This window comes from Papilio machaon, chromosome Z, assembly GCF_912999745.1.
Source record: "Papilio machaon chromosome Z, ilPapMach1.1, whole genome shotgun sequence".
NCBI lineage: Eukaryota > Metazoa > Arthropoda > Insecta > Lepidoptera > Papilionidae > Papilio > Papilio machaon.
The window spans coordinates 3,608,677-3,625,568 of record NC_060016.1 but is presented as its reverse complement, the minus strand read 5'-3'; the positions used below and the strand labels follow the sequence as shown (position 1 = coordinate 3,625,568).

The 16,892-nt window shown below is 32.7% G+C and overlaps 2 protein-coding genes across 2 annotated transcripts; one reads left to right on the top strand and one right to left on the bottom strand.

Moving 5' to 3' along the window:
- Nucleotides 1-636: 636 nt before the first annotated feature.
- On the bottom strand, nucleotides 637-8,745 carry LOC106719760 (V-type proton ATPase 116 kDa subunit a1). Its single transcript, XM_045686100.1, has 15 exons — nucleotides 8,629-8,745; nucleotides 7,844-8,020; nucleotides 6,866-7,026; nucleotides 6,559-6,724; nucleotides 6,293-6,469; nucleotides 5,556-5,768; nucleotides 5,168-5,318; nucleotides 4,852-5,013; nucleotides 4,330-4,538; nucleotides 3,369-3,478; nucleotides 2,789-2,913; nucleotides 2,438-2,673; nucleotides 2,047-2,260; nucleotides 1,039-1,213; nucleotides 637-772 (listed from the first exon to the last, which is right to left on the bottom strand). The coding sequence occupies exons 1-15, from the start codon at nucleotides 8,743-8,745 to the stop codon at nucleotides 637-639; spliced, it is 2,529 nt and encodes an 842-aa protein (XP_045542056.1).
- A 1,254-nt stretch (nucleotides 8,746-9,999) lies between these two features.
- Nucleotides 10,000-14,826, top strand: LOC106716180 (ubiquitin carboxyl-terminal hydrolase 20-like). The gene is made up of 9 exons (XM_045686099.1): nucleotides 10,000-10,094; nucleotides 10,649-10,822; nucleotides 10,906-11,076; nucleotides 11,494-12,093; nucleotides 12,482-12,661; nucleotides 12,782-12,859; nucleotides 13,717-13,754; nucleotides 13,950-14,310; nucleotides 14,418-14,826. Exons 1-9 carry the CDS (start codon nucleotides 10,000-10,002, stop codon nucleotides 14,800-14,802), a joined length of 2,082 nt encoding a protein of 693 aa, XP_045542055.1. The 3' UTR covers nucleotides 14,803-14,826.
- Nucleotides 14,827-16,892: the final 2,066 nt, after the last annotated feature.

Genomic DNA, 16,892 nt, shown 5'->3' with positions numbered 1-16,892 from the left:
CCATTGATTACGCATTGTTACCTGTATTCACGTATCATACGGACTGGGATCAAACAACGATGCACAATCGAAATTCCGACGAAATTCGCGCAGCAACGTTTATTTCGCCCCAACAATGGTTCACTGCACAAGGTCGGAAATCCGCTACGGATGCCTATCTAGTGTATACCTCCAGTTAATTAAAAGTGTAGAACATATGGAGTTTACAGTATGAAAATGATTGAAAATAACGGTACTACAAGTTTTCAGTAACTTAACATATCTGATTATGTTTGATAAAACAGAGAAAAATATATTAATCGTACAAATGCTGTGATAGTGCAAATCCGCGGTTAACTTAAATTATCAAAATTTTTATTTATAAATTATGTTTGTACATGTACCATATGTACAAACATAATTTATTAATAAAAATGTATTTAATTATAACTCAATTAAGTGAAAACAATTGAATAAATCTTCGTGCGACTACGACTTATCAACGCGGAAACGTCTATAAAATTAATTTTTGCTTTGCTTATTTGCTAAGTTGTGGAAATTAACAAACTTAAAAAAATAACGAAAAAATAAAAAAGGAAACGACTTTTATTTGAGAAAAAAATCACAAAATAACTTCAAATAAAACTTAAGAATGTCTTAGATGTCCACGACAGCTCTCTTCTTACACGAGGCTTCTGGTCCGGAGTCTTTATCTTTAGTAAACAACTCCTTAAAATTGAATGGTCGAAAACAATAACCTTCGCCTTCAAAAAACTTGCTCATAAACTCCACCCTGTTGAATAGATTATAGTTATTTTATGCACACACTACACTAGTATCACGAAAAGAAAAGCTAAGTTTTTTTGCATAAATAAAAAATTGTAGAGTTGGATTAAAAAATTGTCTACAGAAAGTTGTTCTGTTAGAGAGAGTTTCTACTGCTGAAACACATATTTTCATTCCTTTCATTATTTTTGAGTATTTTATCTTCTTTATATTTCTCTTTACATTTTTATTTCCACGAGTACTATATATCTAACATCAGAAAAAGCGACATACCAATGAAGACGCAATGTATGTAGGAACGCCGACAATCCTTCCATGACAACTAAAATAGACACCGTAAAAATTGCCCACACAGCAAATATTGCAAATATCTTCACTGGTGCAAGACTGCTGTGATCTTTCAAAGCTAACTTTGCCATGATCATCGACCATAACATCTTCGATAATTCTAAATGAAAACATACGATGTTAAGACCAAAATTCTTATTTCAGCCTCTATCATACGGTCTCAAAAGCGAAAGGAAACCTAAGCGAACACATTTTATAGGAAAGATCTATCGTTCATTTCGGCTAACTATTTAACAGCTAGGATCTGAGCACGTAACCCAATCTAATGTCGCGCAAATTCAGCGATACATTTTCTGTTCGTTTTCGTATCCCGTGCGTTACGATTCGCTTCTGTTCGCATTAACGACAGTGATATAGGCCTTTAGTCACCTAATCAATTATCGCGATGAAAAGTTAATAGCTTACAAAAATAGCTATCTAAAATTCGCAACCTATCAAGTTTAACTAAAAACAGTATGTAGTAGTTAATATCAAAGATGAGGTAGTTCCGAGAGTTCTGAATTTTTGCTGTGCTGCAACTATTGGCACACAACAAGCTTTGATGCCGCGATCAAACAGACAATGGCTCTTATACACATATTGATGCAATAGTTCACTGTTGTCCTTTTATCACAGTTTCCATTGAACGAGCCTTTATAGATCCATGTAAATATAGACAAGGGTCGCTCTGGCGCTTCCACAAAGAACGTGGATTTAACGTTGTTGACACATCAGTTGTTTTAACAATAACAAACTGAAACGGTGGTTCGATTCATGCACGCTTTAAAATAAATTTGCAACGTATTTATTGAGGCGTCGATGTTACGTCAAAAAGGCAAAATACAACGAACCAAATAAATAAGCTTTTAAAAAAAACAAATTAATTCTGATTTTCATTTTCAAAAGAAGATTGTAAGAAAGTAGTATTAAATAGAAATTTACAGCTAGACTTACGTTGATGAGCGAGAGATAGTGCCCATAGCCGGAGATATGACGCAGTGTGTGATACAGTACTAAGAGTAAACTCAATGCTGTGGATTGCTTGATGAATTAAAATCTCGCCAAGAGGAACAGAATATTTAGCTATTTCGCTATTCATTCTCTCTTCGGACTTCGACACTGATCCCCCATGTTGATACTTTCTAAATTTACTGTGGATTCCTGATTTCTGTGAAATCGATAAATCAAATGACATGATTGGTTTTCAAAATGTTTATCATGGGGCATTATTTTTTTTTTAACAACAATTTTTCAAGTCAGTTTAGTCACATTTTTGACTAAACAAATATCATTAGCCATTTAAATAATTTATAATGATATATTTCATAAATACATGGAAAATTACCAGTAGTTCTTTTCTTTTACTCTGATTTTTCACGTAAATATAGAGTGGAGTACCAAAAAACAGGATAGGCACGCACAGCAATGCTATTATAAGGAGGAACTTTTGCAAAGATTGCTGGCTCTCAAACATGTAGGCATCACAATCCTTGTCCACAGGCTTGGAGGTTGTGAATAGCGCCATGTCGATGAAGAGGATAAGAATGAGCGGCGCACATCCCGGACCTCTCTTTACGTCAGCTGTTCACAGATTATATTTGTTAAAAATCATAATCAATACATTTAAGTATAAAGAACTTTATTGTCTTGGCAATAATATTCAAATTTAATTTTAAAATAATTAAAATATACCTACTCGCTTTTCCACTAAACATGAACCATTTCATGTATATTAAGATAACCAGCCACAAGAAAATGCAACATAAGAATAAAACTTGAGGAATAAATTGAAGATAAATAGCATAATATCGCTTAAAATATCTGTGGAAAAAAACATCATATAGAGTCATACAGAATTATCGCCATATTCGAACGGCTCTACTAGGTTTACAATTTAAACCCTCATAGTTAGACAGTAGGTTTCCACAGCCTGAAATGTGTAATTTGTATTGTCTCCCAATGGTATTGTCTCTATTTTTTCAAGGAGAATATGTTATGGCAATATAGGTCCGTAAAAGTGTCACTGCGGTTGAAACCCTCAGTAAAAGTAGGCGTTAATATTACCCTTATCAATCCGATGATCAATAAATAAATTTAGTACAGTTGGTAAAGTATAACTTTTTCTGTTTCGGCGGTGTTTTCGTGTTTATTCTGTCAGTAACTATTGAAAAACAACATGGGCATAGAAAATGGGAAAAAAATTAGTTTCACTTATACCCACCGGATCAGAAAAGTTTGCCGGTCTATAACTTACTAACTTGTCTCAAAATACTTACAAATGATTAAATAAACTTAATGTCAGACCAAAAATCATATGTATTATTCCAATAATGATAGACATTTTCATTTTCATAGAATTACCATTCATAATACTATTAGTGGCAAACTGAAACATGCAAACAGAAAGATTATTCCTCATGAAAAATATCTATTTTGCTTTAATAACTACATTTTAAAAAAGTAACTAACGTATACAGCGGTTCTCAAATTTTTTTGACTACGTTACTCTTTTGGGAAGCGGAGTATTTAACGGAACCTTGGATTCTAGCTATGGCTATTCTAGGCCTTAGAATTTGTTATTCTTTTCTCACGTCCCTTCGTTCCGTTCGCATTCTAACTTTTTATAGATACGTTATACTAAATTTTAGACTGGATTGAAACGGATTATTTCTCTGGAACTTTATAGTCTCTTTTAGTCTTTTTTTATTTTTATATAAGATAAGAGACAAATGAGCGGTGAGAACATAGAGGTGCTGATCAACGACACTCATGTACATGGAACTACAAATGCGTTGTGGGCCTTTAAGGAGATGTTAAGTTCGCTTTTTGAAGGACAGAACTTTTCACAACGCGGCTGTGCGAGACAGAAAGTTACGAGAGAAACAGCAATGTTGTGGAATGCCAGCCATCCATGTGGTGTGATTGGTATCTGGCGATCTATCGAGTCGTCCGATGACGGAACCCGGAGGCAGGCATCGTTCGAAAAAATTCCGCAAAACTTTCCCCATGGTAGGTGCGGTAAAAAATGCAGAGGGAGTTGACGTCGCTCCGGAAGGCCAGAGAATCAGGTCAATCGAACTTTTAATTATTATCTGTACCTATTTTCGTGGACTAACAGAAAGACTTCGCGAAGCCTCAGGGATTCGCAGAGCACGCTTTGAGTAACGCTGTATTAGAATATTATAACCGAGCTAAATAGTTTCTCAATCTATTTCAAAAATAAATAAAAAATATTACCCCCCAAAATGGATCAACTCCAAAAGCGTATGGTCTGTTGGTATCTAAAGCGGGGTCTAGAGTTATATAGGGGCTTGCTTGTAGATCGTCAAGGGTGAACGTATTCTTCCAATAAGATTCCATCAAATAAACATGTTTGGAAAATATATCGTTGTATAATATACCAAGTATTGCGGAGAAGATACCCATCAGAAATATCACATATCGTCCTTTAAAGGAAAAAATCGTTAGCATTAAAACCAGCGGAATACTATGAATTCTACATATAAAGTTATTATTAAGTTAGTCGTGATAAATTCTTGTTCTCTGGTTGCAACTTTTACAATTTCAGTAGGCAGTACGCTACGCGTGGCGGCTTCATTACGCCGCGTCGAGTGGCTGCCTGTTTGGTAGATCGCCTGTAACCTTTTGCCTAAATAATTATATTCGAACCTTTTTGATTATCTTGCCATATTTTAACAAAAGAATATTTAACATCTCTCTTATACTAAATTTAAAAAAAGGTTTTAAAAATCTTCTCACCACCAAACATTATGTTCCATATTTCATTACCCGAAGGAATGCCCATATGTTTTTTCTCCGTAAGAATCATCCAACCACTGAATAGAATCAGTATACAACCGTGTCCAAAATCACCAAACATTATAGCAAATAAAAAGGGAAAGGTTATAATCGTGTAAAGACCTGAAATTAGAAAAAAAACAGTTGTTTAAATATAAAATACAGAAAAATATTTTTTGAGAAAAAAGGGCTATTTAAAATATAACGAAAAATATAATTCATGATGAATATAACAAAATACAAGGATCTATGTAACACTAGTATTGGAATATCTTACCTGGATTTAATTCCCTATATTTGGAGTCGCCATAAGCATTTATAAGCGTTTGAAATCCGTTAGTAAACCTGTTGGTTCTGAAGTACGTTGGTGGTACCTCAGAAGTCTCCGTCTTAGATATGAATGACGGCACATTAGTACCAATCTTAGCCTTAGAAAAGAACAATTAGTAGTTTAACTTACAACAGTGTGTATTATCTTTATCCATTTAAAAAAAAAAAAACTTTTTACAAACAAAGACTTTAATTTAATAGTGCACTAATAAATTTCAATTGGTCGATGCAATGTGTAATCGTTTCAACCATAAAATTACTAAATAACTTAGAATTCTAATTGATGATATTGAATTTAAAAGCAAACGCAATATGAAAAGAAATGAAATAGTTACCGAAACCTCCGCCAAAACAACATTCACTCTTTCCAAATCACTCTTAGGAACCCAACATTGGCCAATTAGACAATTCTTGGTTATATCCAATGAGAACATGTTCATTGTGTGGTAAATGGATTTAGATTTTCTAACTTGCATCATCCACAATGCCCATCTCTTACCCACAGTACGTAGAGCTTTGCAACGATGGTATTTTGTCTTTTTAATTACCTGCAAATATGTTACTGAGGATTATGTTAAATAAAGGATATAAGAAATTCTCACACTTTATTTATTACATAACATTTATCAATTTTAATACCGTTACATTACATTTCAAATGATTAATTCGATGATTCAATTCAATTAAATTAGCCTAATGACTATCCATCCGATCGGTTGCCAACAGATGATAGCTTACATCTCACCTGTTCAGTGAACAGACCATGTTGATTGATCAGCACCTTGTAATGGTGCCAAAATTATTCTGTAATCATTTCTCCAAAGGAATTTTATAGAAAGTGTACTAGCACATAAATATTTCGGTATCCAGAAAAGGATATACAGTACACCTGTATATGTATCTTCCTACATCTATTTTATTTATTATATTATACCTTTATGATGATTGTACTTTTATCAACGCGTGCTCTTTCTGGAAGATCTGTTTATACTCGTAGGCCTGGTCCCTCGACAATTTTACCTACCCATTATAACTATCTACTTACTATCTACGTACACAACTTTTTACGTACCTGTTCTAAATCAGAAACCCTTGTGTAAAGCTTCATTGTCATCATTAGACGTTCGTCTTTCGTCTCAGGACAAGGATAGACGTTCACTCGAAAACCGGCACATACTTTCTCCATTCGAGAACTTAACTGTTCCCCCTGACATATCGCAAGGAACGCTACTTTCCGTATGTCCTTGCCCTAAGTGAGAAACGCTTTTATTATTAGTATTATTATTTGCTTTATATTACATTTATATATTTGCTTATATTTTAACTTTATATATTAACCGTGCTCGGGTCCAGCAATATGGCATCTTCTGACGCTTGTCTGTAGTAAATATTTCCTCGTGATACCCTCCAGAGCATCATCTGAAAAGGATAACTCCTGTTTCGGTGTACAACACCGGACAATACTACCAGACGACCAGCAGTGGCTGTTTCTCCGCCGCCCTTCCTGAAATTATTTCATCTTTCATTATCTAAATACATAGCTATGAGTTTCCACTGTTGAAATACTTGTACAAAAACATGTTATCTTATTTTTTAGAGAATGACAATATGTGCTTGATATAAGAAAAGGATCGATTTAAATTACCTTGATAAAAGAGTATCCGGAGACAATTCAGCATCTCCAAGTAAGGGTCCGATTTGTGTCAATAAGTATGACATTTCTCTCAGTTCTAAATAGTTGTTTAATAGATTTGTTTGATTTTCAGACATGTCCAAGATATCAGCCTCCCACTTTTCTAGAGAGTTCTAGAATATTAAAAGTTATTTTATCAAATATTAATATCATGTTGACAGCAAAACTATATTAACCTTGTGAAACATTCACTAAATCGAATTGTCAATATTGGACTGTTGATCAAGAAACTTATGATCAACATCATTCAATAAACTCAATAAAATGGAGTATCCACTTTATTAGTTCAAAAGTTGAGAGTTCAACAGTTTGTAAGGTTTGTTCGCAACATTTAAGTAACGCTAAGTCTTACGATACTAATTTATAACAACTTATGTTAATATCTATGAATACTCTCTCTTAGTATTCCGTTGACATTAAAGAGAAGATTGTTTTAATATAAAAAGGAAACCCGAGTGTAAACTTCGCTACCAAGAAAAATCAACTATGTCCGAGAAAAATGTAGACAGTAATTAATTTCCTTTCTTAAGATGTAAAATTGTTGTGTTGATTTTAGCCTTAAGTTTTCAATCGAGAATAATCGAAACTATTTCATACTATTGCGAAATCGTAGAAACAAAAAATAGACTTATCATTCAATCACTTTCGCATATTGAATATGTAAAAAACAACTGTCATATTTATCGCAAAATACGTATTTTAAAAATAAATGTGACAATCAAAAATAACATTCAAATTAACAATTAAGTACTCAATTGACCGTACCAAATAAAAAAATAATTCTAGTATTCGTTATAGTCGACTCCACTGAAAGATAACAAAAAAAATAACGTTCCTTTATGTCGTAAACAAAGAAAAACTGCACGCTTAATCAAAAGAGCAAATGAGACAAACTAAGATAATGAAGAAAAAAATTAAATAACTGCTAACTTCAAACTGGGACATTTCGTGCGGTTGTAATGCCGGAGGGTCGTGGTCGAGACCAGGGATTTTAATACTGTCCTTTCTCATCTCGCCTTCCATATAACGAAGTCGACGTTCCATCTCGGCACAGCGGCAAACTTCCGCAACATAGTTTCTTTCATAAGGCTTTACATCTGGATTAGCCTGCAAAAAAAAAACAAATATAAATTAAAGTAGACAAGTTCATAAACAAAAGCAGAGATTCTGTTTTGCAATCAGAAATGTTTTAATTATAAATTCTTACAAAGAACTACTACTTCTTATCCACTGCTTATTAACTCGGTGGGAATTATAACTTTATGCTTTACTAGCTATCGCCTGCGACACCCTCCATACGGAAATAAAAAAAAAAACTTAATTAGTAGCCTATGTATTTTTCGAGATTTTGTTCTACACATCTTTTTCAAATTTCGGTCAGATCCATGCAGCTGTTCTGGAAATATCTTCTGACATACAACCATCCATTCATTTAAAACATTTACATTTATAATATCAATAAAATAGTAAGATTCTAACAGTTTCAAGTTTTAGGTAAAACAAGCAAAAATATGAAAATGTAAAACATAGTTTTTAGTAAAAATAACATTACAACATAATATAATTTACAATTTTGGATCGATTTTATTCTTATTCCTTCTCAGCCGTCATACTTACCACCATACTGCATACTACAACTTATTCGTTAAGGTTATTGACCGAACCCAATACTCGATGTATGTAATTTGCAATACAAATAATAAAAGTATACTAACGTCCAAAAACTGCAAGCAGCCCATTTCTCCGAATCGAGACACGATGTCGAATGCTGCTTCAGGCTGCAGATACACGTCGCAAAGCACCATCTCCTCACTCCTTACCATACCAGTCATTTTTAATATTTATTTATATTCCTTACGTATATCTTACGTATATTTATTACTTTTACCATCAAATATTTTGATGCAAGTAATAAAAAAACGATAATGTCATAATTTAAAATGACGTTAAATTCTTTTGGTGATAATTTAAATATTTTTCTAACCAGTAATGAAATACACTGTTGTCTGATAAGTTTTCATTTTGATTTTTTTTCCATACTTAGTTTGTACATTTTTGTAAATAATATTGCAACATGAAATTTAAAAAAATGCACTTAGTTTTTATAGTAGAAAAGCTTTTGCATGTTGCTTTTCAATCTTTATTATACTTTTACACAAATAGATGAGTCATAGGTTTTTTCTTTTCTCTCATTAACTATAGAAGTGATTTGACTCCTTTATTTTGCGGTTGTGAATATAAGTTTTCAAAATTTGATTAATATTATTTATTTATGTTACAAAGTATTTTGAACTTGACACATACTTCCAACTAAAACATTTCTTCGGCGTTACCATCTTCTGTTATTCTTCATTCCCTCGAGAAACGAAGGCAACGCTGTAATTTACTGTTTCCAACGATCTTTTAAGGTTGGCGCGTAATTCCCGAGGGCTCGTAAGCCTATTTTATTCCGACACATTATACTCAATCGTAGAAGTAACCTTTTGAATAGTTTTAGGAGCTCAATATTCCGTATGTTATATGGGAGTTATCACATTAATTTCAACATTTTTCCTGATAAATGTAGATTAAATTAATTGTCTTTACAAATTATAAACCTTCCTACCTACAAAATGTTCTCACTATATCCCGTAGAAGAAAATACCAAACAGTCACGAACGTAACCCTAAATTAGGGCGTAGACTATTGAATGATAAGATGGAAAGAGTACATCACAATGATATATATGAAGAAAAGCACACGTATACAAATCTAACGTGTATCGAATATATTTTACGAACTTTATTTCTAAATACATATTTGGCATATGTTTTAAGATTATCGTTTTATAATCACCACCACTAATAGTTAATTTCAACCTATAAACGTAATTATAACGAAAATACATTTATAAGAAAAATTTTAGATTAATTAGATACGTACTTGAACTCTATTAAATTTCTTTTGAAATCCTTCTAACAGAAAATGATGTAAAGTAACGGAAAAGAGTATGTAAAGTAAAGGTTTATTGTTATATAAAGATGTAATTTAATAACACATATATGTGTTCGAACAAAATTTCAGATAAATTGGACATAGAAAGTAACATGGAGGAAATAAATAGAGATGAACCAAGACATTTAAATGATACGATATGTTCGATAGATAACTTCGTCAGCAACGAAGTGACTGTCGAAAGTCAGTAAGTATTCGTTTCTTTTTTCCCACATTATTATAAAAACAATAGAATGATTTTGAAAATAGATACATGGATTTCATTTACATTTTGGTTTCATGGACTTATGTGCATGTAAGCTATATATGTGTATAAGCTAAGAAAATAATCCTCATCATCATCGGCTCACTATATGTCCTCCCGAGGGGCTCGTAGCCTACCCTAAGTTAAGGGTGACCAGGCCGTAGTCAACGTAGACCTAGTGCGGGTTGGTTGACTTCATACATATCTTTGAATTTCTTCGCTGATATGTGCAGGTTGCATCACGATGTTTTTCTTCACCGTAACAACTTCGGATAAATGTACATATGTAAATCGAAAGATGAAAAACACATTGGTACATGGCGGGATTCGATCCCAGGACCTGCAGATTACAAGTCAAGAGCTTAACGAGCCACCGACGCTTGCTTAAATAATCCTGCCTAATGTGAATTCTTTCACGCAAAATAGATACGTAATAATATAATACCCTCAAGTAAAATTAAAACAAATTAATCGCACTTATTATTTAATAATTACAGAACAACTTCCGAAAGTCGTATTTCCCAGGATAATTCTATCCAAAATCTTACTAACACCCAAGAAAATGAAGGGGGTAACAATGACAAAAATACAGGAGAGGGAGATCATAATGTTGCTGGCGCAAACATAGATACAGCCACTGTAAGCAACATACAGGAGATCAACAAGGAAATGTTTGTAGTTAGATTTAATAGAAAAACATGTTGTAAAGTTAGTAATATATACACCTGTTATTAATGTTACTCAATTCTCGTAGGGATAATGTGGATGATCCTAAACTCTCTGAGAAATCTTTTCAACACGATTCTCCCACCAAGAATTCGGAAGAGTGGCTCAAAGACGTAAATAAAGGAAATGAAGAGCAAAATATTGTGACTGCAGAAGCAGGCACAGCCATTCTTACCATTAATCAAGAAGATGACAAAATGTTTGTACCCTAAAATATTATACACAGCTGTTTTTCTTTTACCAGAAAAATATAGCATTACTTATTGATCATATTTGAGGAAAAAATGTAAATGAAAATCGAAAAAAAAACCGAATAAACCGAATGTATGTGTGTATTTTTATATCTAAAATGTAAAAAAAATTACCTAATCTAAATGTAAAAAAGTTACCTACTCTCCGCTCAGTCACTTAACCCCTCGTAGGCCAAGCCATTTTTTATAAAATGATTCCTAGTATATTGTTTGCTTTCTCATTGCTTTCTCCTTAAACATAACGAATCTATTTGGTAATATATACTACAGATTCTACATTACCTGATTATTTAATTAAAAAATAATGTTGTATTGAGTTAAAACGTTGTTAATATATGTATTTTCAAGTCACCTCATTTTTTCAGGGTTAATATCGAGCGACCTTCTGAGTGGCGTATTCGAAGCGTCTCTCCCAATGACTTAGTCATCTCGGAAAACGATCAATCCACCGAAAATGTGCTGGAAAATACTGAGACCGAAAACTTAGACGAAATCAATAGTAAGAACAATATAGATTCCAAAACACCCAATATTTCCGGTGAAGTTTCAAATGTTCCACCAGTATTATTACGTTCAGTTCAGAAACTGTTTCCTACCGCGCAAGAAAATAATCAGGACAGAGATTTGCAGGCAATGAATAATAACACGTCGATTATAATCCCCGCCAAAAATGACAACGTAGCTATTTCTCTAAGCCAAATTTCATTGGGAAATACGGCTACCGCGGTCACTACAGCGCAGAACGCTACATCAGCTGGTTCGGCAGGTAAACTTGCAGAAAGTGAAGAAAAAAAAGATACCTCTGATCCAGTTGGGAACATTGCCAACAAGATAGACTATAAATACTTTTTTCCAAGTTCCCAGTTTAGTCGAATCAGTAACTACAATCGCAGGATTGGTCTCTGCAATATTGGGTCCACGTGCTATGTAAATAGCGTGATGCAAGCTTTGCTTGCGACTAACAGGTAAGTGTACATTTTCACTATATTTATTTATTTCAAAATCAAATCAAGTACAGTAAAACTTTAGTTTTGTAAACATAATTTAAAAATGTAGTTTCTTAACATCGTCAAGGTCCTGGTCGATGTCATGTAATTGTTTCCATTCACAACTTCATAAGCACAGCGAATGTTATATCTAAAATTTAATAATAAAATACTTTTCATTTACCGTAGTATTCGACTGCCGTGACCCTTGTATTGGTACATATTGTAGTCTATGTTTTCATCAGTCGACAACGTAATATAATTCTGCGGTAAATTGTCAAACGAAAACTCTATTTTCGTTCGAAAATGTTTTTATCACTGTGGATCGTTAAATAATTTGTGATTTATGTACTTTTTTTTTTTTTAGATTCAGCACGTTTGCTGTAATGAGAATGTATAATTATCCTTATTGGTCCCTCCTGGCAGAGTTGTTTGGGAATATGATGTATAACATATTTCCCGTTGTAAATCCGTTAAGTTTTTACTCAAAACTTAATTCACCATATTTTAATATTTATAAAGAACATGATGCGTCTGAATTTTTAATGTACGTATTTCTTTTGTAGATTATAATAAATTTTATTAAATAAGTTTACAGTAAAAGTTTTCATTTATATTATTTTTTGATAACTAACAAATATTTGTTTGATTAAAAATACATTTATAGGTTTCTGCTTGAGCTGCTCAAGAGTTACGAACCTGAATGGGAAAGAGACACGGCATCTAGTAACGTACGACCTTCTAGGTGGTATTTAAATTTAAATTATACCTATCATACGTTTCCATTTTTTTGTCACACCATGGTCTTCTTGTCCGTATCCTATACTGATTGGGATCGACACAAGAGGTTTTCTTCCACCAAATCAAACTTCATTAGTAATTTCACAAGTCACGCCTATCTAGTCATTTCGCTTTTCTCACAATTCATCCGTCTTATTTAAGACCTGCCTCTATTATTACAGACTTTCACATTCATATTTAGTTATGATATATAATATCGAGGCAATAACAACCAAAACCCGACTGACTAAGGCTCAAATGACGTAATGCGACATTTCTTATTTTAGAATATAATCGAAAACATTGAAATAATTTGATAAAGGATCTAAAAATATCATTTGTGTCCCTAATAGTACAACTTTTTACATTATGTATAGGATTATCTTAAAGTAACAATGCACAGAAAATGGACTTCAGAATACTAAAGAGAAATTTAAGTAACTTACATGTCTAAAAACACTAGTAATAGAGTTTTCTTTAAAATAATCACTGTAAGGATATGATAGACATTATTTTAACTAGATAATAACAGCTGCACTCAAGTCCATTTTATCCGGTGACGGCACCGACTAGTTTTAGGCCTTTCGAGGGCTCTTTATTGGTGAGAGTCGGGCCCCGACCGCGAAATAACCCCAGTATCATTCATCCTGAAAAGAGCCCCCAAAAGGCTCGAAACTAGTCGGTGCCGCCATATGTAGATACTTCATACGTGAGCGCAGTAGTTTTTATTTAGTTAGAATACTATAGGTAGTAAATCCAAAGGAGTAGTTATTAATGGACCTTAAAAGGAAAGATTAGAAAATAATTATTAAATCCCCTCAGGACTGATTCACGGGATGACGCCACAGCTGGGTGCTCTTGTAAGTTTTTTTTTCTTTCAAAAAGTAATAGTTTCTATCTCTCGCTGCCAAAAATCATTAACATCAATATTTAATAAGGTTTTATAAATGTTATATATTATAATATAATATAATATATTATTATTATTATTAATGATAGCCTGATTTAATCTATATTGTCTATCACTTTGTAATAGCTGCTCAAAATATTAACAGATGAAGCAGCCGAGGCTACACCAAGGAAACGCCCAAAAATCGTTGGTTTTAACAGTGCAAGGAAATATTACATCGATAATTTGTTCGGTGGTATTATTGCGACAATAGTCCAATGTCAGACGTGCAGAACCATTTCGAACAAATATGAAATGGTGCACATTTTGCATTTGTCATTTCCTGATGTGATGGTCGACGAAGTTCTCACAGTTCAAAGTCTTTTGAACTATTACTTTACTACTGAGGCCCTGATAGGGGACAATCGCTACATGTGTGATACATGTCAATGCCATCAGGACGCTCTGAAGACCTCATTTTATGCTCACACTCCGAAATACTTGATATTAACATTGAAAAACTTCAGGTAAATCGACCACCAATTTTTTAAATCAACAAAATCTAATCGTTATTTAATATTCAGTTTACCAATAAGATGAGTATTCAATAAAATTTAAATTGCTTCTTTAACAGATATGACTCAGAAAGAAAAATTTTATTGAAGAAAATACGCAGGGTACATTGCGATGATACTATTTTATTGCATTCTACAACAAACAAAAAAGAAATAAAAAATTACAACCTGTACGCAGTGATCGTTCATTGTGGAAACCTTCTTAACACAGGACATTACACCGCGTTCACAAAATGCAATGGCCAGTGGTACATGATTAGTGACAAAAAAGTCGAAATCAAAAACCAGGATGACATTAACCGCCTAAATGCCGATGAAACACCTTACATGTTGTTTTATAGAAGAACCGACATTAAAGAAGGCGAATTCCCCGAATTTGATAGAATTCCATGGCTCTCGCAATATGTAGAAAAACAGCCCGATGCACCGCAAGAGAATATTTAAAATTAAGTCTAAAGTTTCGAATATGCCAACAACATGCTTTGCTATATTAGTTCATGTCTTGACTTGACTTAAACTATGTTGATTAGAATATTAAGCGCTTAGAAAAGAGCTTAAAGTTATGTTCTACTAATTATGTTTTATTAACTACTCATATTTATTGTTAATGAATTTTTAGAAGTATATAGTATATATATATATATATATGTAAGTGTTTAATAGCCAAAATTATATAATTTATGATAAGTTATATTGCTAGATTGTTTGATTTTATTCCGATTTTTATGATGTTATTTTAATATTCTTATTCGAATTATGTCTTAAGCTTAAAATAGGTTAAAGCCAACCCCACGCCCGATAGGGGCGCTGGCCATGATTGGTACATAATATTTTAGATATAAGTAACTTAGCTTATAAACTTAATCAAAATCTCATAATTATTGATGAACAATGTTAATCAAAGTATACAATAGATTATATTTCATTGTGTATGTCTATTAAATATTTTATGTGTAGTGCCGCTTTTTGTAGTTTTTAATTCTGCCTGTTATTATCATATTCAATCTCAATGTACATTTATTGGAACTTTTAAATAAAGGTATTATCAAACGATCACATTTTGTTTATTCAATCCAATAATTATTATTCTTATAATGTCAATCTCCTAATAACATCCTCATAAAGACCCAAAAACCATAGAAGAAAAAAGTTGTGAATATTAATGAGTAATGTTGATCCTCGTTCTTTTTCAAATTCTATAAAAAAACATTAGCTAGGATAACTTGCTTGAAAGTTTAGGTACAATAAAGACAAAATATAATTTAATTAAATGGTCATGAAAGTTAAACTGATTGTATAAGTGCAGTTTAAAAAAAGGCAATTGCGCATTGCGCATTACTTACTCTCAAATGTTTTCATTATTCACAAGACGAATTATATAGTTTGTATGCAGGAAGAGCCTACGCACGTATATCGAATTCTAGGTAAGGCAACATAATCAGAGAATAGAATGTGGCGGGAACAGTTCCGTCGGAAATGTTGATACGTTTCCCAAAGTGGTAGGGGAATGGAGGGTTGGCTACTCCCTATAGACATAGCCGGTAACGAATTAAGCGTACTATACTGACGTGCAATTTATTTTCACCTTAACGAAATTTACGGTGTCTTGAATGTAGTTCGTATAAATAAAATCTAAAACATTTTACTAAACTATGCGGGTTACCCTCCTGTCAATTAAACAATTTATTATATGTAAGAATCATAATTTTAACAAGTGAGATGTTCGTATTCTTCAACTGAATGTTAAAGGAGTAGGAAGTCAGGATTTTTTTAAGTAACAACAGTGTTTATTGATTTTAATATTGCGTATTTTAATTTTTTCTTCTTTAGTAAGTAAGCAAAACATTCATAATTCAAATGTGACAAAGTTTGTATGATAAGTAGTACCTTCGAACGGCTGTTTGACTTCAACATGTGCGAATAAAATTAAATTGTATAGTGAATGTCAAGAAACGTGCCAGTTCTAATTGCGAGAAGCGGGACAAGAATAGAAGTTTATGTAAGAATCATTTTAAATGAACTTTATAACTTTTAATTACAACAATTTCTCCGAATTTTTATACAAATTTTACTACTTAAAAACAATTTTCAGTAGTTAAATCTACGTCAAATCTATCTATATATATAAAAGAAAGTCGTGTTAGTTACACTATTTATAACTCAAGAACGGCTGAATCGATTTGACTGAAAATTGGTGGGCAGGTAGCTTAGAACCAGGAAACGGACATAGGATAATTTATACCCCGTTTTCTATTTTTTATTCCGCGCGGACGGAGTCGCGGGAAAAAGCTAGTTTGTAAATAAAATAAAAGCATTCACTTATCTGAGACAGTAACCATGTATGTTGCTAGTTGCTAGGATATCTTTTCGTTCTACAAAATAGCTTAAAATAACATATAATCAAAATGGATAGAGAAATAAACGTCCTCCACTGTATGTCCAATCAGTCATATTCTGTTGGCTTAATTTAGTTTATAATAAATAGCTGATGGCGCTTGCCATCTAGACAGGAAGAGGAGAGGAAATTTTAAATA